Here is a 22,941-nt window from a genome sequence, read left to right on the forward strand (position 1 = left end):
AAAACGTAAAACAGTTTTCAGAGCTTCACCAATGACTGTCTAAAGAGAAATGTCTCGAGTATATCCGGGGCATTCAGAATCTTGGAAGCTCATCCATCATTCATTCATCGTACGTATTACTATATCTATGGCTCTACAGCCCTTTGTTGGGACTTGGCCGCTATTTAAGTTTCTTGAGATTTTAAACAGTCAGTGGGACTCCTTGGAAGGGGGGTCAGCCCTGCACACGCGACAGCACAAACACAGCATAAACGCACACAGATATCCATGCCTCAAGTGAGATTCGAAACCACGATCGCAGTGTTTGAGCGGCAGAAGACAGTTTATACCTTAGACCGCGTGGCGAATGTGACCCGCATTTATTATGAGTGCACTTAAATTCATTAAAACGAGTACATCCAGTTTTGAAAATTTTCATTTCAGATGACATCGGGTTGGTCGGACACGAATTTGACGTGATCACTTATGTAACTTAACGTAACGTAATGTAATGGAGAAATAACGTTAAACCGAAAAAAAAAAACAGAAACGAGCCGTGTTAGCCGAAAACTAACCCCACATTAAAATCCGCGTTAAACTGAATTCTTGTCGGCACAACATGTTTGTTTGGAGTTCGATGTACACTTCTGAGACAGCCTGTAGTACATGCAGAATACAGATTCCCTCACTATAGAAACTTGTGGATTTCAATTTATGATACGAGTATGCATACAAATTTCCCTCCGCCCAACAGAAAAGTCTCCTTTACACACGATTTCTAAGAGAAGTGTGTTAAAACGAGAGCGAGTCTTTATGGATGTGTACCCAACAGCGGAAGATAGCGGGCGTATGTTTGTGTGAGATAGAGACAGCGCAGGGTGACATACTGCTTTCACTACGGGCCATGGAGGTCAAATACATACATCGCTAAACCTATACTTCCTTATTCTCCTGTGTGGCATCTGACGATGTGAGGACTAATATTTCCGGGGATTTTGTCCCTTCTTACCAAACACACAATACCCACCATTCATAACTCTTATCCCAGAGGGCCTTCGCATCTCATTCGTAAAGTTGATCCCTGTGCTTAACTCAGCGCCATGTACTGAAAACCTATGGGGGAAGTGACGGTATAACTCTATGGATTCTTACCTTCTGCATTAGTTGGAGGGAGGCTTAGGCCGCCTTATCCCTTGGGGAAACGTTCCGACACCCTCTGTATAAGAGTCCGGGTGGATCTCTCAGCTGGCCTGAACGTTGTGACAAAGAGAAAACGTTCTGCTCCGACCGGAAATCGAACCTTGGTCAAGACACCTGTAGCCAAGATACTACACAGACTGAACTACCCCGGCTCCAGTAATACTTCACAAAGAATAAGAAGTGTGATTTCAACCATGCCGTTTCTTCTAACCACCTGTCTCTCAGAATCAAATATTCTCTTAAGTACTCGAACACTCGCACTCTATGTTCTCACATCAGAGAAAGAAACCAATTTTCAGACCAATATAAAACAACAGGTACATTTATAATGTGGCATATTTGCTGAAGGCAAGAATTATAAAGCCAGCAGACACAGCCGTTACTTGGAAACGGTTCTGCAAATACGCTCATTGCTAGGCAACAGATTCGTAACACGCAAGAATGGAGTAACTGGGAAGCGGGGGTATCTACGCAGTCCGTACTATATCTACGTGACGCAACAACAGAAGGAATGTTGGGAGAGGTGTTTTCTATGCGGTCCCTGCCGAGGCTATATAACGAAGAGCAGCTGCGATTAGGAGAGATTCTCGAGACGGCATCCAGAAAGTAAACATTAGTTGTGAGGCAGTTGTCCAGTAAGGTCGTGTGCACAGAAGCTGAGGAGGCTATGGTTTTGGAAGCCGTTACTAGGCGACAGCCGCTAAAGATAGAGCAGAGTAAGGAGACTTAGGATGTGCTGTAGTGAACTGAAGTGTGTGAATTAGCGATATCACTATAGTTACTTGTAGTTACTGTCTGTAAACGTTCAGTAAATCCGATTACCAATCCAAACTTCATCTGTAGTCACTCAATCACGTGACACTATTTAAATTTTAAGCTTTTGGGCTGTTTATTCCAACTAGCTCATCACGGTAACACTTTGCATCGGCCAACTTACAAAATTCTGCGTTTTGTAACTGACAGGAAGTATCACAACCTGCATAATTTCATGGCTAACTCTTGTTCTGGCTGATGCTGTAAACAGGAACGTGCAGTAAGGAATTCAGAACATGCTTTATTTTATGTAACGTGTCTCCATCCCAGCATCTACAACGAAAACAACGTGAGATGACATCAAGATACACTACCAAAAAGAAAAACAATAGGGCAATTTATATACAGCTGAATGGTCTTCGTGTGACGTCAAGTACTGCACGTTCCCATGGCAACCGAACTTCAGTCCAATAAGAATGGTGAATACATATCCTTATACATACAAATATTGTTTGTTACCAATATATATCCAGCACCCGCGGTCTTCTCGCTTACTTTCTAAAAGCATAAAAATTAGAATATACAAAATTATAACTTTGCCCGTTATTATGCATGGGTGTGAAAATTTGACTTTGACGTTAAGGTGGTACACAGACTGAGAGTGTTTGAGAACAGGGTACTGAAGAGAACACTTGGACCGAAGAGAGATGAAGTGACAGAGGCTGGAGAAAACGGCATAATGAGGAGCTTCATAACCTGTACTCTTCTCCAAGCATAATTAGAACGAACAAGTCAAGGAGGATGAGATGGACAGGGCATGTAGCACGCATGGAGAAGACGAATGCATACAGAATACTGGTGGGAAAGCCAGAAGGAAAGAGACCACTAGGAGCATCAAGATGTATGTAGGTGGATAACACTTAAATGGATCTTAGAGAGACAGGATGGGGTAGCATGGATTGGATATATCTGGCTCAGAATAGGGACCAGTGGAGGGCTCTTGTGAACACAGTAATGGACATTCGTGTTCCATAAAATGTTGGCAAATTCTTGAGTAGCTGCACAACTGGCGGCTTCTGTAGAAGGACTCAGCTCCATAGAGTTATAACTATATATATACAGTAGAACTTGGTTATAACGTCATCAAAGGGACCTAAAAATAGTGTCGTTATAAACGAATGTCGTTGTAACCGAAATGGGCACTTCCACAGTAGCCTTATGTTAGTCACGTAAAAATCTTCCAAAAACCGAGTTAAAATGTTGCATTTTTTAGTGAAATACGTAGTTAAGTACAGACTAACGTAACATTAACGTGGAATTGCCCAAATGTGTAATATCAAAGACATATTACAGCGCTTTTCACTGACAATACACACCGCACTAATACTGTATATTAAAGGTAGGCCTACTCACCAAATTACAGTAGATTACATCAATTGTTGTGCCTTACTGTACCTAGATATGAGTACAGTAATCAGTTATCTTCATCTGTTTCCTGTTACTTGCCCAATACACACTTTCTAAATTACGTTCAATGTCCATATCAGAGAAATTCAGGAATGAAAATGACGTTACATACGAGGTTGATGCATTTGTGCATGTCGTACTAAGCAAGGTATAAAAACAGTTGCTTTATGAGGAATTAGTTCGTACCATTGAATATTTGACGCAATAGACAAGGTGTCGCAGAAACCGATGTTGCTATAACCAAGTTTTACTGTATATATATATATATAAATTGTCACGTGTTGGGTATATGTCACGCGACAACTAACTTCACGCCGTTCTGGATCTAGCGAATTTATTGCACATTCGCTCTTACATTTACACAATTCACAATCTCACAACTACTGCCAGCGGCAGTATCACAATTGCTTCTCCTGCTTCCATTCACTCCAGCCAATGCTAAACTGCAACTGACTGGTTACTCCCGCTCAGAGTCAGAGTCAGAGTTACTTTACGACTGCCGGTTTACCGCCAATCAGTTCGTCTTTGCATCAGGCCCCTTGAGGCCCACGACCAGAGATTTTATTTTCCAACTGAACTCTTGCGGTAATAGTCCTTATGTAACATCCTCTCTGACGAGAAGATGGGTCTGTCTCTTATGAATACGCCGTGTTCACAGCAACGCTGCGTAGCAACCAGCGCGCTACGGCACGGACAAACACCGTTTTCCTTACTGTTGCGTAACTTGGCAACCGACCGTTTATCAAGGGTCTGTCTTCGTGGTAATTCGTTCCACTTCCCGTTGCTCAGCAATGGTTAGACATGTCACAATATATATATATATATATATGTGTGTGTGTGTGTGTGCAGGAAATACCAGTTGATTAGGTCGACAGTTTCTATGTTTTACTGAATATGCGTGGAATCATATTTTCCCGTAATACATGCGTAAGGAAAACTCGTTATTGAAATACGTGAATCTAAGTTATAACAGAGCGCGCAACATTCCATCCTCGCTAACACAAAGGACATTCATGGTAGATATAGAGAATGAAACAGACAGCAGAAAAAGTGACGAAGTTGTGTTCGTTTCATGTCGCACACTAGTTCATGGGTCAAAAATCAGTTCATCAGAAGTTTGAGGGAGTTCACAGAGCAGAAAGGATTGCAGCGATAGAATGCGAGCAGCAAAAACAAGAGAACAGTTTACACTGCCAGGAACTGCAAAGTTGTTCATCAAAATCATCAATATAAGACTCTGATAACCGGAGAGCAAACAGTCGATGCAGGAGTACAGTCGGACCGACAAAGCTTCAAGAATTCAATGAACAGCCTACAGAGAGTACTGAAGGGAGGAAATGTTGGTTATTATTAAAGAATGATAAATAGCATTAACGCCGGTCACGGTAGCCGAGCGGTCTAAGGCATGTGCTGTCTTCGCTCGCTTTGAAGCCGGGATCGTGGGTTCGAATCCCACTCAGGGCATGGATGTGTGTGTACGTTTTTCTGTGTTTGTGTACAGGTAGAGGCCTTGCGACGAGCTGATCACCCGCCCAAGGAGTCCTACCGAATGTGTAAGATGTAGAAAAACCGAAGTGAACGGAGATGTTCATGGAGGTAGGCCTAGGCCCACTGGGGCTGTAGCGCCATTAACAATCCTCGCTGCTGGCAAGCTGCATCTTACAGTTCCGATGTGTTAAACCTTGAAATTTTAAATACTTAATACAGTCACGTGGTATGATCATACTGAAGAGGGGGGGATCCTTGTAACATACCGTGGAGGCCCATAGAATTGTCGAGGATCCCACATTTTCTAGACAACTGGCTCACAGATGGCGGTGAGATCAGCCTTCCGCACCGGCCGCCCTTTACCCTCAGGAAGATTCCTGGTGCTCATTTCTGTTAGAGGCTGAGTCGAACCCAGGGCCATAGTAGGGACTGAAGGATTACGTCAACTGAAAAATCCAATGACCTCATCGGGAATCGAACCCGCGACTTTCCGGCTTGTAGCATAGTACCCCAACCAACTACGCTACTGCGTACTCCTGAAGGAGGAAACGCTACCGAAAAAAAAAGTGTTGCACTGATCATCAACAGGAGAAAGAAGAAGAGATCGACATATAAAAGGAAAACAGATGTTCAATCCACTATGGAAGTTCGAGATTTAGAGGCTGGAGTCTCGGAGGATGCATTACTCTCGAAGCTGAAGACCCACAGGAAGATAACGCCAAGAAGAAGAAGAACATGAGTTCAATACTACTGGTCACAATGGCGAAACATTAAGGTCTTCATAGTTTCATCCATCTAATTATTATTATTAGCGTAATTAAATCATGGTCATTATGATGACTTTAGCACCCAGTACAGATTCGAAAACAAAAAATATAAATTCCTGATATAGAGAAAGACCAAGGAAGAGACCACTTCGAATTAATTTCTGATTCCGAATTAACGCCGTTCGCGTGCGCTTTAAGACAATGGTTATAGCGCTGTGCGCAGGCAAGCACCACCTTTCGGTCAGAGGGCACCGGGGGGGGGGGAAGANTGAGACGTATCAGGATAGGACCCAGTTGGGGCCAGAAAGTACGAAAAAAAAAAGTAAAGTAAAAGCAATGACGTAGAAAGTGAGAAACAAATAAAATATGGCGACCGAAATGTGAAAACATGCAAGTTTCGGCCGTGTTGACTACTGAGACCAGTTATAGTGACTTTATAACACACTTCGTTCTTCAGAGATTTAGGAGTGGCTGAGAGGATGAAATTAAAATAAATATTAGATAATTCTGGGAACGTGGATAGAATAAATAATACAAGTAATGAATACGGAAGTTTGGCGAAGAAACCTCTTGTGAAATGGCAATTAAAAAAGACAAACGAGAACAAATGTCATCAGGAGTGGAGATCGACCGAAACTGGCCCCGAATTCTTTCTGATGGCGGACTATGATTTCAGCAACGCTCAAACTGTGTGACCTGCTACCAGAGTTGGTTCAGACAGGTTATTCATGCAGATGTGAAATGCACTGAACCGGCTCAGACGATAGAAAGGTAGATGCTTCTGATGACATGATGAGCAACAGGAAATTTCATGGAATGAAAATATATTAAGAAATGACAAGTTACGTAGCAAAAGCGAGAGAGACTATATTTACTTAATTTCTTGAAGATGAAACCCACGTTATGCTAAGTACCGGATATGAGCATGGTGAAGAATCTTCTAGTATTTACTCTGGAGCTTCATATGAATATTTCCCATCTTCGTGGAAGCCACGTTCTGTAAACAAATCATGTCACGCATATGAGAGCTGAAATCAAGTAACTCTCTTACTCTCCCTTCCATAAACGAATACTCTAACTTGTCTTTAAAACATTCCCTTACGCAAACATTTAAAAGTCCAATAAGATTGGAATAAGTTGTATTTCTTGACTTTAAGGTTAGATATCTCAAACCCTCTGAAGTATAAACAAACATAGCCGCATACACAAGAAGCCTCAAACATGCAAGAGACACGCTACTTATATGAGTGTTTGGAGAGGAAATATGACCTCATGTTTATTTAAACTGATGTTTCCAAAATTTACCGAATGAGAAATTTGTAAGAAGAAATTAAATTTTATTCAAAGTAATTTTATATGCGCAAGATCTGAGACCCTCCTGAGGACTACTGCCTTATCGTGGAGAGGAGGTTTGCGGGCCTCCAGAGGCCCGGAGAGATATGCTGGCGGGAGCTTAAGCTCCTGGTAGGGCCACGAATGCCAGACAAGTCAAAGACCAAGGGGCAGACGAAGTGTATTCCTTGCTCCTCCAGACTGGGGGTTGGACGTAGAGCTAACGACCCCGTGCCGGAATAATTTATTGATACGAAACCACGGAGGAGGCCAAGACCCACACAGGGTTGTAGCCCAGAAAATAAGGAGATCAGAGGTTTTCAAATCGATGCACATGAAAATTATATTTCTCTGTGGATGTGACGCCGTGTAGTTTGGGAGATACGTACCAAAGTTTCTGCTGCTTCCTACCGAAATGCATTGCCTCACATTCCACGAACTGTAATCTTCAAGTTTACTTGTAGAGGTAATATGAATTCTTTGAGTGACAGAACGGCTCACGGAAATACAGGGTTTTGAGTAAAACTCATAGAACTTACGCTACTGCTGCATATATATCAAGGTATGCTTGGTTAAGCCTCCGCCTAGGACATGCACATACACAAGCGTTATTAGATGAGTTCACTTCCATCGGACTATACGGCGTCACAGAGCAGAATATGGCACTTTTCATAGTCACCGTTGAGACAGCCTCGGATACAACGTTCCTGATTCGTTCTTCGAACATAATGCATAGGCCAAAATCACATTATTATTTCCGATGAAATAATCTCGATAACCGCTGAATGGATTTCCATGAAATTAGTCAATTTAAAATTTGTCGATACATTTCAGTTCTGGTTAGAATACGGTACGTGAATCCCGAAGATTAATATCTGGCGGGGAATTTGGAAACACCAAATTGCATTATATAATTGGTTACGTTCATATTAAATGTGAGTCAAATAACAGGCAGATTTCAAAATTAAAAAGGACAGGCTTCAAACGTGGGCGGAAACACAGTATATGTATGAGGTCGCCCGGACCCAGTGGGTGGAATTTCAGAACAAACAGAAAACGTTTTGTAAAATACCCAATGCTCCTATAAACAAAAAGCTGTGAAGCATATAATTGGTGGGGATGAATCTGAACGCAATGTTTATTCCCACCCCTTCACTTTTATTTCTGATCGAATAAACATTAGAGCGGAAACCGACGATACATCTGGTGAATGAACTGAAAATTGAAATGTGTCTAATCAAATCAGGGATATGAACAGATTTATTCAACATCGTAATAGTATTCATGCTTGTAAAGTACTGGAAGCCTTCAACTTTGACGAGTGACACTTTAGGGTACCGAAGGATAGGAGACAGAATGTCACGGTTAAGTAGTCAGCGTCATATTCGGGAGGTCTCGGGTTTGTATCTCGACCCCGTGACTGTGAACATACGTCCTTAGGACACACTATCTCACACCGCACACGCAGAATCGATATAGAAAAGTGACATTACTGTATGAAATCTCCGGAAGCAAATGCAGGAAGAAGGCCACGCCATAGCTCAAGCGGTTAGTCGCTGGCTTCCCACCGCGGCGGCCCGGGTTCGATCCCGGTCTGGTCAAGTGGGATTTGTGGTGGACAAAGTGGCGCTGGGGCAGGTTTTCTCCGAGTACTTCGGTTTCCCCTGCCAATCTTCATTCCACCAATTGCTCCACAATCACCCTCACCTATCATCTGGGGCTGGTACAATAGGCCAGAAGTGGCCGCAGTACAAGGAAATTAGTCCCACTCCACCAAAAAATAAGCATTAAGAAACTAATTTTGCTTGCGTTTTACGTCACGAAGCTCTCGGTATCCGCCAGATTATATAGAGCCAAAAAGTGGGGTGGTTAGTACGTAATAAATTGGAAAGTTTGGGTAATGATGCGGACTTAACATAATTTGAGGTGTTACCGCCAAATCTGCCTGGATGGACTGAGGAAAAGTACAAGAAATTCTAGAGAGGATAACCGGTGTTCCAGCCAAGTGACAAAGAGAAATAAGAACAAGAATATACGATAAATAGTATGTTTCTGGACATTATCCATCGTCCTGTTTTTATTTAAAAAAAACAACGTTTCGGAGACTGCATTCCGTCTTCAGGTAACACATCAGTTGGAGCCGATTGACAGAGCTAGTCTCTATCTCCACATACGTGTACACCACCAAATCAGCTCTATCGATTGGGCCCAACTGAATAGGGTTTACCTGAAGACGAAGACAGAACCCAGTCTCCGAAACGCTGTGTTTCTAAATAACGACAGGGCGGTGGACAATGTACAGAAACATAATACTTCTACTGATGTACCGTCGTCACAAACTTTCAGATCAAGGTCTCAGATATGTATGATGGCCTTCTGGGGCTCCTCCTCCGAAAAGTCAGGCTTTTACACCACAGAACACCGTGCTCTTCAATACTGTTACAGTTTACAGCTGAAAGTCTAAAACTGAGCAGAATAAAAATATTAAACGTATAAAGTAATGTTAATATATCAAGTTGTGATGTATGGGTGTGAGTCATGGTCTCAGAATGGAGAGGATAACGACGCGATAAATATCGGAAAATGTATTGACGAGTAAATGAGCAAGGGGTTTTGAGAATCAGAACTAACCAAGAAGTGAGAGAATTTCATGAAGCACGTACAAGAATGTTGGAGTGGTTGGGGCATGTGACTTGAACTGGTCAAGCAACGGTAACTACGAACCTTTCGAAACGTACGCCTGAAGATGAACGAAAGCTGAGAAGGTTCCAGATGAGATGGCCAGAGGATGAAGAGAATAATTTATGAAAGATGAAAGTGAAGAGATGGAGGCAAAAGGAAAGTAACAGAGAATGGAAATGTGTGATAAAGAAGACCAAGGTTCTTACAGAGCCAACGAATAGCACCAGTGAAAGAAAAATAGATGCTACAAATATTATATCTGAAAATTAAATGATCGAAACAATTTTTATAACACATACATGGCACCAAAGAAAATTAGTTACTCGTACTACCCCATAGGAAACACACTGCACTTACATTACACAGACCAGTGAGTTAGAGATGTTTAAGAAAATAACTGTTGTTTGTTGTAAGAATAAAAAATAAAACACAAATTCACTTTGTAAGGAACACACAGGACCACTTTATAGCTGAAGCAGGGGAGATACCATTGTGCTGTAAGGGATTAATCATCCACTTTTGCATAATTTTCAGTTCCTTGAAACAGTATTAAAAATACCATAGCCTTGCAAGATAGAGAAGTACAGTTCTAATTTGAGGCCTATGGGTCAACGTTAGAATTTTCTGGTTAAGATGAAATTCTGAATCCTTCAGAAATGTAATTTTATATGGGTGATTGGACTGGGGTTCTCCCGTTCTTCAAATATTTTCAATTTCTCCTTCACCGTAGCTGCTGGTGAAGTTCTGTGAGAGCAGAAGGAGTGGTTGGATGGCCAGAGAGGGATGTAAGAATCGTATAGATTGGTGCTATGCTGGTAGGAAAGGATAATGTTACGGAGATTGCGGCTGGCTGGAGTGGAAGAAGTCCTATGGGAACAAACATGTCAAACCTCTAAACTGCTACTGTCTCTCCTGCGGGAATCCCTAACCACAGACTTCTCTTATTTTCTTCTGATATTTATGTATAGCAAACATTTCCAGCAATTCACACATTTCTGTAGAAACTACATATATGTATGTAGACTCAGAATCTCACTCACCCAGTTCTCTTTACAGAAATGGGAGTTTCATCCAGCGTCACGTCTGTGTATCTCTGATAATAGAGTCCGAATACCAGGGCAACCATCATACTTGTGAGCTGAATAATGTTATAAGAGCCAATAGTTTGAATTCTGGTCACCAACATACGTATTGTTATTATTATTAACCTGCTTTTTTATGTTTGGAGAAACAGGGTATGAAGCCTTAGAATGGATCCACTAAGGGTAACCTTTGAAGTTTCCTTCAAAAGCGTAATGAATCCTGACTTCGTGAAACATAGTCATGAAGAATGTTCAACTGTTCAGGCGGTTAATAAATTCCGTTTTATGAAACCCGAGTGTTTATTACCTTGATCATAATGGCGGTCTAATGGATACTATTCTGGGCTAGATGAATAGCACTGTATAATGACAACTCAAATCATACATGTTTCAACAGAATTATTTTATGTAAGTTTTGAGGTTTTCACGGCGATGACAATGAAGAAAGTCGTCTTCTGGGTTTAGGCACCGTGTATTCTTCGTTTTGGCCGACGTTTCTTCCCCCCTCCCTTAATCAACACACACCATATATGGTCTTAATCGCTCCCCACTGCTCCCATTGGTCCGTTCTCCCTAACCACCCCCCTGCCTACTTCGTATATAAGCAGCACCTTTCACATCCTATCACCACAGCTACTGCTCTCCGCATTCCAAGCCATTCTACTGCTCTGAAGATGGAGGCGCTACGTTCCTCCAAAACGTCGGCCAAAACGAAGAATACACGGTGCCTAAACCCAGAAGACGACTTCAGAATTATTTTAATTCGAAAAGTGTCAGAGTTTTAATTCCCTTTCCAATTATTTGTACAAGTGTTCCCTCATATGACATACAGAAAGAGATTAATACAATGAAATAAGTACAAGGATTTTCAATGAAGGTGCTGATGTACGTACTAGGCATTTCCACCATCTCATTTTGATTAAGGAAGCATCAGGAAAAATATGAAGCCTATAATGTTGGGGCCTCCAAGCTGACGCAAATCTGTACCCTCAGACCAGATTAGATGCATTTACTAGACCCAATACAGCAGGTTTCATACACGTATGTTCACCTGATGATAGAAGCACAGCCATCTTCTGAAAAACTGTTTCCTTGATTAAAACAAGACACTCTATAAAATGTCTAGTTTACACGTTAGTTTCTTTTAATAATGTGGCCACTAATGAGATCCATCACTGCGCTTATGTTTCTGGTCAAAGTGAACAGGTGTCTGCATTAAAGGTAAATCTGTCACAAAATGGGAAAGTGGAATATGCACATGATATCATTATTTATTATTATTATTGGAGGGGTGGGTTTCCCCATGCACCGCGACCACTGGTCTATTGTACGTCCCCTCTGTGATATTCTACCAGTCTCTATACCCTACCGATCAGTCCCGACTCAGCCAGCGAGTTCGGCCTCTACTGGCTCAGCGGTATCTCTCGATGCTTCCCCCATCTATCAGAGGCGTTAGAGACTACTGTTGGGTGGGAAATGTCCGATCAATTTGGCTCAGTGGTCCCCTTGGGACATGAGGTTCTTTTACGTGCCGTAAAGCTACGACACGGGGCCCACGGGTTAAAGTCCCTTGTTCCCCGAATTTTTCCGCCCTTAAAAATTCCACGACCTCCGCCGGGTTTGAACCCGCGTACCTTGAGTCATGAGGTGGAAATGTTACCCCTAGACTACGGAGGCCGCTTGTACATGATAACTTAAGGTTAATATTAGATCTCGGAAAAATATATGTGGATCAGCACTCCAGAAATATAACTTAGAAAGCACTAGCCACTTAACAGAATCAGTCTGCTCATAAATTATATTTAGTGCCCAGGTTAGGAATGCGTGGATCTACACCTCCCGTCTCAATACATCATGATATAATGCTTAAATAAGCACAGTGATAACTTAACTTTTGCCTTTACCTGCCTCAGGTTTGTGTCTAGCGACGGGTTTGATGTGAAAGAACTGGTCCTTTTCATATTGAGATTTTGAATTTTGTTCGAACTTTCTGCCTCTATAAATGGCGTGGTATCATTGAAGATATGAAAACCTATATGAGTATGATCCATTGCAATCCACATTCATCTGTAAACAGTGGCAGGCATACACAGCCCACAAGGTTTGCTTTCCAAAGCACATCCTTTTATATCCGATCAGCGTAAAACAACAGCTTCTCACATCAAATAATACATGATGATACTCGGGTAACCCTTGGGACATAATACAATAAATTTTTAATATGTTATTAAAAATAAACTCGGAGTCAGCGGTTTATATTTTCATGACAATATTAATAATAACAATGCCAAGCTTCCTGCTTTTGTTTCTGGTAAAACCCCATTTAAAGTAATGAAGACTTCACATAAAAGGCATTCAAATAACAGAAAACCAAAAAAAAAAAAAACTAATTTAATGAAGTACATATCCCTGCAAATATGACTATTATTCTGAACATGGTCCATTGCATTGAGCATTTCGAACACAACGGTTTCGAAACCTGATCTCTTTCCGTCATCAGATGTAAAGGAAGGAAGATTCTTGATCGATTTGAGAGATGAAAAAGGGAACGCATGATAAGAAGCAGGAGCAGCACTCACTCATCCACGACGTTTGATCATTTTTTTAAATGTTCCAACCACCTTATTCATATTCAATTACTCCTCCATTATCAGCTACCTCTTTTGGTTACTTCTGTCTATTCCCACTGCACATATGGACAAGCACTGACTATTCAGCCTCTTCTTTCAGGAAACGCTTCTCCACTGCTTTTATTCAGCTCTTTTGTTTTGTTCTCAATAAGGACTAACAGGCCAAAAGGGGTCTTTGAAGTACTGGAGTTATAAATATGAATGATGATATGTCTGGAACCCTGAAGTCAGCAGCTGTGCGCTAGGATGTAATATGACTCATGAACTCCAAAGAAACAACAACCAGATGAGACTTTTTACAAGAACAAATAAAAGGTCCTTGGAAGAGCTTGTCACTTTAAGACATCTATCCATATGAAGAGGATAATGGATGTTACAGATTTACATGTCAGAATCATTGCCATGCATACATGGGTTCTATCTTCTGGGTTATAATGCTGTGAAGTAAGGTGAAAGCAAACTAACGTTTGAGTGGAACACATTACCTCAGTTTTTGTGTGTCGGTACCTTGCTTCACTTATACGGCAGCCCTCAAAATGAAAGTGATATACAGCTACAGAATGTTGGCTGACTTTCACTGGACTCCACAGCACTGTGTCCCAGCAGACATAACTACATACGAATTACACGTATTTGAGGAAAGTGCTCAGGGAAATATTTGAACATGAGGAGACAGAGGAAGGAGAGCAATTTAGGATATTACATAACGAGACACGTGATTTATGCGGGTTTTTATATTGCTAGTGGGGTGGGAGTAAGTCTCTTATACTGCGGCCACTTCTGGCCTATTGTACCAGCCCCAGATGATAGGCGAGGGTGATTGTGGAACAATTGGTGGAATGAAGATTGGCAGGGGAAACCGAAGTACTCGGAGAAAACCTGACCCAGCGCCACTTTGTCCACCACAAAACCCACTTGACCAGACCCGGGATCGAACCCGGGCCGCCGCGTTGGGAAGCCAGCGACTAACCGCTTGAGCTATGTCGTAAATTTATGCGTGTTAGTTTGTCTTGTTATAAGGATCTAGACAATGTGGGTGGGGCGTGTGACCAAATCAGAGGAAGGCCTGCATTTTTCATCCACATGACATCAGCCAATACCAAACACAAACATAAAGCAACAACAGAAAATCACTCACAATTAATCTACCCAATCCATACTATCCCATCCAATCTCTCTACGATCCATTCTAATATTGTCCATCCACCTACGCCTTGGTCTTCCTTGTGGTCTCTTTCCTTCTGGCTTTCCCACCAATATCCCATACGCATTCCTCCTCTCCCCCATTCGTGCTACATGACCTGCCCACCATATCCTCCTTGACTTAATCATTCTAATTATACTTGGAGAAGAGTACAAGTTATGAAGCTCCTCATTATGCAGTTTTCACCAACCTCATGTCACTTCATCTCTCTTCGGTCCAAATATTCTCCTCAAGACCCTGTTGTCAAACACCCTCAGTCTATGTTCCTCCTTCAATGTCAGAGACCAAGTTTCACACCCATACAGAACCACAGGCAAAATTATAGTTCTGTAAATTCTAATTTTTATGTTTTTGGACAGCAGACGAGAAGACAAAAGGTTCTGGATTGAATAGTAGCAAGCATTACCCGAGTTCAGTCTCAATTTGACCCTTACAACACACAATTAATGTTCTTTCTTTGACCCGACAGATTAAAATTCATTACCATAAATATTTCTTACAAGTTCATTTCAGATCCATTAATGACATGAAGCAAACAGTATATCCATTAGTCATAAGTTCAGAAACTGAATATTATAAAGTGATCCACAAGCCTGATCTTAACATGGTGGCAAGAATAACACAGTATGTACAACAGTTATGTAGGTAATCAGTACAGACACAAAAATAGGAATGTTAATATATTTTTATGTAACTTGCAGTGAAACCAAAGGTGGACAACATTGACAGGTTTTACTGTATGTGAACGGTGACTGAGAGAAAAAAAACATAAAATCGTCAGTCTTTGAATCTTAGTTCTCTACGCTACAAACAAAAACTCTACTTTCAAAGCCTCATAAATCTGTACTGTTCTACTCACATGTAGTGAAGGAATGATCCCACCAGTCTGTACGGCAAAGAAATGCTTTCAGATCATCAGCCGTTCTGCCTACGATGACATGAGGTGGTGCTACAAGGGTTCTTATCACCAGGAACACACTAAAGATGGTGACAATGACTCCAAGTCTCTTCAGAAGATCCAGATCTGTAATTTTTACTGCTTTGGCTGAACGCACCCGAAAAATCACCGATATTCTGCATAACACAAGAAATGTTGTATTAATATTACCCATTTCTGATTTATTTCTGTGCAGAGTGTCTTAAGTGGAACATTAGCCTGTGTTTATCCATCCGTTCTAATTTTTATCTCCGTGAATTTCGATTAAATTTGTAATTGGGAATATATAAAAACATTATTTGGGGAATTTAATATCAGTCTCTTTCAAATTAATATAGAGTACCCATAAAGTCCCTGTTTATTTTGTTATTCTACAAATTATGAACTCATTTGTGGTAGTTCTGAGTTTTTTGAAGTTTATTTCAAGCTCGTCTGTAATTTCATTGCAATTATTATTCTCTCAGAACTGCTACTACACATTCCTGTACAGTGCTCTTCTATGATGTCCTGCAAGACAGAGCTTTATGGACATTCTCTATAAATCTACTTAAACCCACTTCATATTTAATTTCACACCTATTTCTCAGAATCATCTCATTCTTCAACAAACTCATATACTGAACATAAAATATAAACGTCACTACGATATAAATTTTATTTTGTCTGACAGTAGTTACCAATATCTTAAAAGAACACGCTGTCTTCATATTTTACCCTATTTACACTTTATTTAATGTTGCTGTCAGCAGCTAAGACTACATAATATCAAATGATACAATAATTGGTGACTGAAGAATTGCAAAGGATGTGGTTGGAAATGATCACGGCGTAATTTCTGACACTGTCCTGGAACTTACACGGAGGGACTGAGGAAAAACCACAAAATACCTCGGTCAGATAGTTAGTATCCTGGCCGACATTCAAAACAAGGGCCTCCTGAACAGAAGTCAGAAGCCTGGCTTGGGCCAAGTCAGAAAAACAAAATATAGAACAACTTAAGGATTCTCGAATACATGACTTTAACAATCTGAGTGAAAATGTCTATGTATTATATATACCTGTCTAAAAAAGCGAGTTATAAAAATGTAGGCCAGGTTAACCAGTAATAATGGGGATCTGTTATGATATTGCTCCCAGGTATTTCATTCTGTTGTAATTCAATGGTATATATATATATATATATATTATTGCCTCGCAGGCAACACAACTGTAATCATTCAGAAAGTTGTAATTTTTATTTTCCATAATGAAAAAAACTGTAATTATAAAATCCAAATTAAATTGAAATAAATGTCATACACTTGAAGCAAAATTGCTAGTCAAAGAAAGTCTCCAATTTCAGTCTGTATAACTAACATATATGTGAATTAAATATACATTCCCACAGCACAATCACAATAGGATCTAGTGTAGCAGATCAAGGAACAGAAATACTAACATTAAACAGCACAGATAATGGCATGGTGCATTTTAGAGTTCTGGAGGATTAAATCCTTCAGATTTTAATATTAATAGACATAACTGCGACAGATCACCAAATAAACTTACATGAACACAACAGTTACTGTTTATACATGAAAATATTCAGCGTGGTTACCATATTATTTTCGTTTAAGAGATTTAAGAGTACAGTGCTGTACTATACTTTGCATTACAGACCTACTTCCTGGAACAAAATTTTTCGAGTGGAATGTACGGCGTCTGACTGGCTAATAAATATTGCAAGGCTGGTGATTTCTTTGTTAAACCAACTCAGAACTATGTTTTAAGTTGGCTGCACATGCAGCCATACACTGTAAATCTATGTCCAAGTACATTCGGAACAAATGTTGAATTCCATAATTAATTACTGAGAAAGTTTATCATAACCCTCTTAAGATACAGCTTTTGCTGCTCTGAAATCTGAAATAAATGAAAATCACATATTGGTTCTGTGGTTTTGTAATAATGGCTCTGGACTCCGTCCATTAATTCAAACAGAACACACAAACAGCATTTCACAATCATAATATGTTTCTATTCTCAGATGGAAAGGTGGGGATTCAGTTGCTTAGCTGATTCTATTAAAAAAAAAGTATTCTTCTCATGGGGTTATGTTGTGGTGTTCAGAACACGGGATCAGTGTTTCACATAATAGGTACAGTGATCTTCAAGGGGACTGAAGCTATTCAAAAGTGGTCTAATATAACAAACACACTAAATAATTTTAATCGTAAAAGACCACATTCAATTACTTATCTATATATCTACGTATCTATATATAATTTAACAGAAAAAGTACTTTGTATATAACATTTAGACTCACAGGTAATCAGTGTTTTAAACTTTAAATTTATTTGCAACAACAAAGCGTCAGACTAGAGGGACGTTGAAATAACCATATCAGACGAGGGAGAACATCCAGAAACCAAGTATCCTACCTATAATACTGTTAGAACACTGCAGAATTAGTTCTGTGGTGTCTGGAATTACATTCAGTGGACATGCCTGGAACATAGGTTATGTACACGGCCTAGCAATATTCTCAGCATTTTTGCTGAGTGGCGTGTCCAAATTCTTACCTCCATGTCTTCAGCATCAGGGCTCCATAAGTGAGAGAGAAGCCGATTTCTCTTAACCAGACACGCACTGTACAAGTGTAGATGTTAGGCCTTGGGTACATCACTATCATCTACAACAAGAAAACCACACAAATTACACTCTGATACATCGAGTATCATTTCACTGCCTCCCTGATACATCAAAATGTTACAATATCTAAACCCACGTACATATCACGCAGTGGAATATTCTACGGGACATATAATAAAAATATTTGATTATCTCCATTAAATAAACATTTATGTAACATACTTGAAATCAGTTGGTTGTATTTTGTAACTTAAATGCCACGACGAATCTTAGCTTCGTATGCACAAGGCCAGGGAATTGGGCAGATTCACTGTTCAACCAGAGGTGCCGAAACTGTGCTTTCGCATTTTTCGTCACCCTAAAGTGGGATTACAGTTTTTGGTTCTGCCGTGCGAGTGAATTTCCGCATGATCTGGCTTTCCGATTGTAATTCATTACTGATGCCAGATGGATCTTGGTGAAATAAATTGTGAGGTTCTCGCAAAAACATAATTTTCCCCGCTGTTCTGTACGGATACTGAAACTTAGTTTCTGTCGCAGAAGAAGAACGATCCAGGACATATGGGAACAGAGTGTAGGGCAGACCGTCTGGTCCTGAGAGAGGGAAGAAAAAACTGCATAATGAGGAGTTACATAATATATTCTCTTCATTCAATATTACTGCAATTATTAAAACGACGATTACAAGGTGGAGAGGAAAGTAACAGGGGGAGGGATCAGTATACGATTTTAACCAGTCCCCCAAAAAGCTCTAAGAACGGGACAGATTTGCAGATGAGACATAGTCGATATGATAACATTAAAACAAATTTCGATAAATAGGATTCGGCTGCTCAGGAGAGAGTAATATGGCGAATATTGGTGAATATTTGACATTCGAGTTCACTTAGGAATGAGACAAATTGGGAGATATAGTGCAGCCTGCAGGAAAATAATGAATTGAATACTGTCCAACATGTAGAACTGATTCAGATGCTCAGGACAGAGTCGAATGCTGCTGTTTTGTAAACACGATGATGAATCTTCGGGTTCCATAAAGACGGGAAATTATTTACGTAGGTGAGCGACTGTTAGCGTCTCGAGAAAGATTCTGCTAGTTGGAGTTATGGCAATTTTCTTATTTCTTCCTTATTAATTATTAGCTTTTCTGTTCGTTTGTCTTATTATGTTCTATTATGCAGTTCCAGCTGGGAATCTTTAGCGTTACAATCTGACCCTGTGGCAGTCAGTCGAAAGCAGAAGACAAATATACGTTACTGTTCGAGGTTTGCATTCTCGTGTTGTGGTTAACCGTTAAGTTCCAGAATGTGACCAACGTATGCTATTTCGTAATTTCAGTTCATGGCTGCAGAATGTTTTGCATATCAACGTAGCAAGTGAACAATGAACTATCACGAAATTAATTAAGCTGCGCGCGAAGACTGGCGGGCCTAAGGCTGACAGTAACTTGACAGAAATAGGCACTTCAATTGGAGGAAAACTCATTACGTTCCTTTATTATGGCGAAGTTCAGAGCTGACACTAGCAGCAATAGGACTGCAGAACGTAATTAACAAACGATTAACCTTTTAAGGAAATAATGTGGAAGAAAATCTGAAAGGTTTATTACGGGTTCTCACGTCGCTGCGAAGGTTAGTTATGGAATGTGACACCGTGCACTTTGGTACTAACATTTCTGAAGAACTGTTGACCTTTTACATCCTCTTTCCTTCCTTTCGTTCCTGTTCCTTCCATATTCTTTCTTTACAGTTATTTTCTCTTGTCTCTCTCTCTCGTTCTACCACCCGTTGCTAAATGAAATAAAGTTCTGACGAGTTTGAAACTTGTTCCGTTACTTGCTAACACAGTAACACAAACAGCGCGACACCCAACGCCCCGAACGAGGGACGTGCAAGACAGGAACTAATAACGTTGATAAGGGTAACGAGAACTTCTACCCATGCGGTTTACCATCCCAAGGGAGGCAACACAGATATCTGATACCGGTGGTTAAGTCACTAAACGTCATAGGTATGCTCGTGTCTGACCCTCACACAGCTCCACTAGGTTATAAACATTTATATTCATGAGGGAAACAACATGTCTGGTGTGAAATTTGAGTCACTCGAGGCGGTGACAGCGAAGAGCTTTCTGGGGTCTGACGTCATGTAATCCGACAGAAGTTTACCGCTGTTTCAAACGAACGTACTCCCTCTCTCGTCAGGGTAAGAAGGTAAGCATAACATGCCAGCAAGCAGTACGCATACAGCACTTCGTCCGCTGCTTATTTCGCTCACTTTTCGACTGGGAAAATCCAAGCAGTACGTTCCTCTGAAAGGTCGGTGAATTTATCAGGCTTCAAGCTGTCACAGTCCAGAAGATAGCGTTCTTCACGGTCATACTTCGGTGTTAAACTCTCAAAGATGAAACTTCTTGGGAGGGTGAGTTGCGTGAGAAATACAAGAATGAATGTCAAAGACAGCGGATGCGAAGACGTTAAGTGCAACGTCCGCGGACAGGACATGCCGGCTCGACATTTTCTACGGTCTTCCACAGCAGTTAATTCTGAATGTCAAAGAGCTGACGAATCCTTAGCATGACAATTCACAGATTAACTTCGGAAGTAGATACACTGTACATCCTGGATCAGTAGATAGCACTCATGCTTCGTATTTGGGAGGTACCGGGTTTAAATGTCGGGCCCAAAGACCGGCTATAATGAGTGATGGTTTTCGTGGTTTTCTCACTTACTCCACCGAGTGCAGGCAGGTTCAGGGACCCGCCCAGTCTCGTATCCCATAAGTATGACGAACCCTTTACCCGGATATAAAGCGGCTGGGGTTACGACGTACCTCCGCGCTTTCATACGTCTCCATGGTGTGGTGCTTAACGAAGCGTAGGGACAACTTAATATTTTTGCATATGCCTACTGACCAGCCAACCCTATACTACGATAATTTCCCCCATCCGCCAACGAGGGATGGTTCTTCTAGAGGTAACAATTCTTGTGAAATGTAAGAAAAGAATTTCCGTCCTATTTCTTACCGTTTTTCGCAGTTCCGTGAACTGGATCACATTTTGGAAAATTTATAGTCAGATGTAAAATCTTTTGAGATCTAAGTTACGAGGTTCTTAGTGCGGCGATTATTAAAACTGCGGTTCTCCGGCTTATGACACCGTATAGTCTTGTAGGTGGGTACAAATGTTTCAGAGGAATATACTAGCCATCATCTTCGGGATAAACGTGAGTAGCGGCTGAACGTATCCTCACTTCTACCCTGAAGATGGAGGGACCATATTCCTCCGAAACATTTGTATCCACCTACAAGACTACGCGGTATCACAGCCTAAATCTACTGAGATGTGACCATACATTTCTATTCTTTTCAACGCTCTTGAACACGGAGACAAAAGACGCGCACGAACTCATAACCTGCGACGTGAAATACGAAAGGGAAATAGTTGCGCGAGGGGCGCTTCGTGATCGAATGGTTTACACAGAGCGCTGCCGTACTGTGTCAATAGTCACAACAAAATGGAGTGCCTGTTTATAAACAGCAATATCAATTAGGACTATTGCGAGTTCTACAAAGTTGAGTTGTTTACACTGTGTTTCAACTGCGGCATAATTGAATGCAATAAACCAAGCATGCACTCAGTAATGCAAAGTAATTGACTATCAATATTTAATCAATTCTCAGGAGCAAAACGTAACAAATGAGAAAACAAAATCAGGCAGTTACAAATGGAAAAGGAAAGCAAACCGAGGAAGAGCAGAGTACATATCTGATGTTCCTGTGCTTAAATAAGAACCCCTACATGAACACAGACACACACAGATATATATATAAGGGAGTGGTGGTATAGCTCCAATTATTCTTAACCTCGGCAACAGGCAGAGGTGAGTGGAAAGCTTCACGCTGTGGTCAATTTACTCCCGAGTATCCACTGGACACGGGGTTGGGTGGACGCTATGAAAAAGAGAAAATCTCTTAACCTTGCCGGGAATCAAACCCCGTATTCTCGCTTTCCCAGCCTATGCCTTAGTCACGAGAGTAACTCCGCCGCGAAGAAATAAAGAGATGTAAGAAAAGGAAGGAAGCTACGGAGACAGAAATAAGGAAAACGTGGGAAGGAAAATGAAGGTACGGAGGAAAGAATAACAAAATGAAAGACAAGGAGAAGTACAGCTCTAAGAAACATGATAAAATATGTCATATAAGACGAAAAAATGGAGTATAAGATCAGAGAATAAAATCGGTAGGTGATAAATTTTAGAATTCAGTTCGCGGAACTTTGCAGGTAACATATTGAGCCAACATTTCTTGCACGGGATGCTTGTGACTGAATCATTTTTAAAATTTCATCCGATTTGCGCTGTGTAAGAGAGAGACACTCAGTCTTACACTTCCATGGCGGTAAAAACTGTTTTCCTCCGTCTGGAGACTTAGGCCGACATGACGCGCCTTGCTCGCGAATACTGCAGCCAGCATGGCGGGAGGCATTCCAGAAATTTCACAACTTGTAAATTAATGGATGATTTATATAATTCGGGGCTTCCTCCTAGCCAATCATCCTGTACCACATATCTTCGTGTTCAAGGATGTCATTTGAAGTAACAAGTTTTAGGAAGGACGTACTAACCTACTTAGAATGTAAGATTTGAGGCTTTCACGGCGGTGACAATGAAGAAAGCAGTCTTCTGGGATTTGACACCGTGTATATGTGGCGTTAACCGACGTTCCTCCGAAACGTCGGTTAACACCACATATACACGGTGCCAAATCCCAGAAGAATGCTTTCTTCAAGT

General features: G+C 40.9%; 1 protein-coding gene across 1 annotated transcript in view; it reads right to left on the minus strand.

The window, feature by feature from the left end:
- LOC111868953 overlaps positions 1–22,941 on the minus strand; it is a 517,093-nt gene that overhangs the window by 80,603 nt on the left and 413,549 nt on the right. Inside the window, exons 7-8 of the mRNA XM_033753245.1 lie at positions 18,083–18,192; positions 15,444–15,658 (exon numbers count right to left, since the gene is read on the minus strand). Coding sequence (XP_033609136.1) covers positions 15,444–15,658; positions 18,083–18,192 — 325 coding nt within the window. The remainder of the gene's footprint in view (positions 1–15,443; positions 15,659–18,082; positions 18,193–22,941) is intronic.

Source organism: Cryptotermes secundus, unplaced genomic scaffold, assembly GCF_002891405.2.
Source record: "Cryptotermes secundus unplaced genomic scaffold, Csec_1.0 scaffold1090, whole genome shotgun sequence".
In the NCBI taxonomy this organism is placed as follows: Eukaryota; Metazoa; Arthropoda; class Insecta; order Blattodea; family Kalotermitidae; genus Cryptotermes; species Cryptotermes secundus.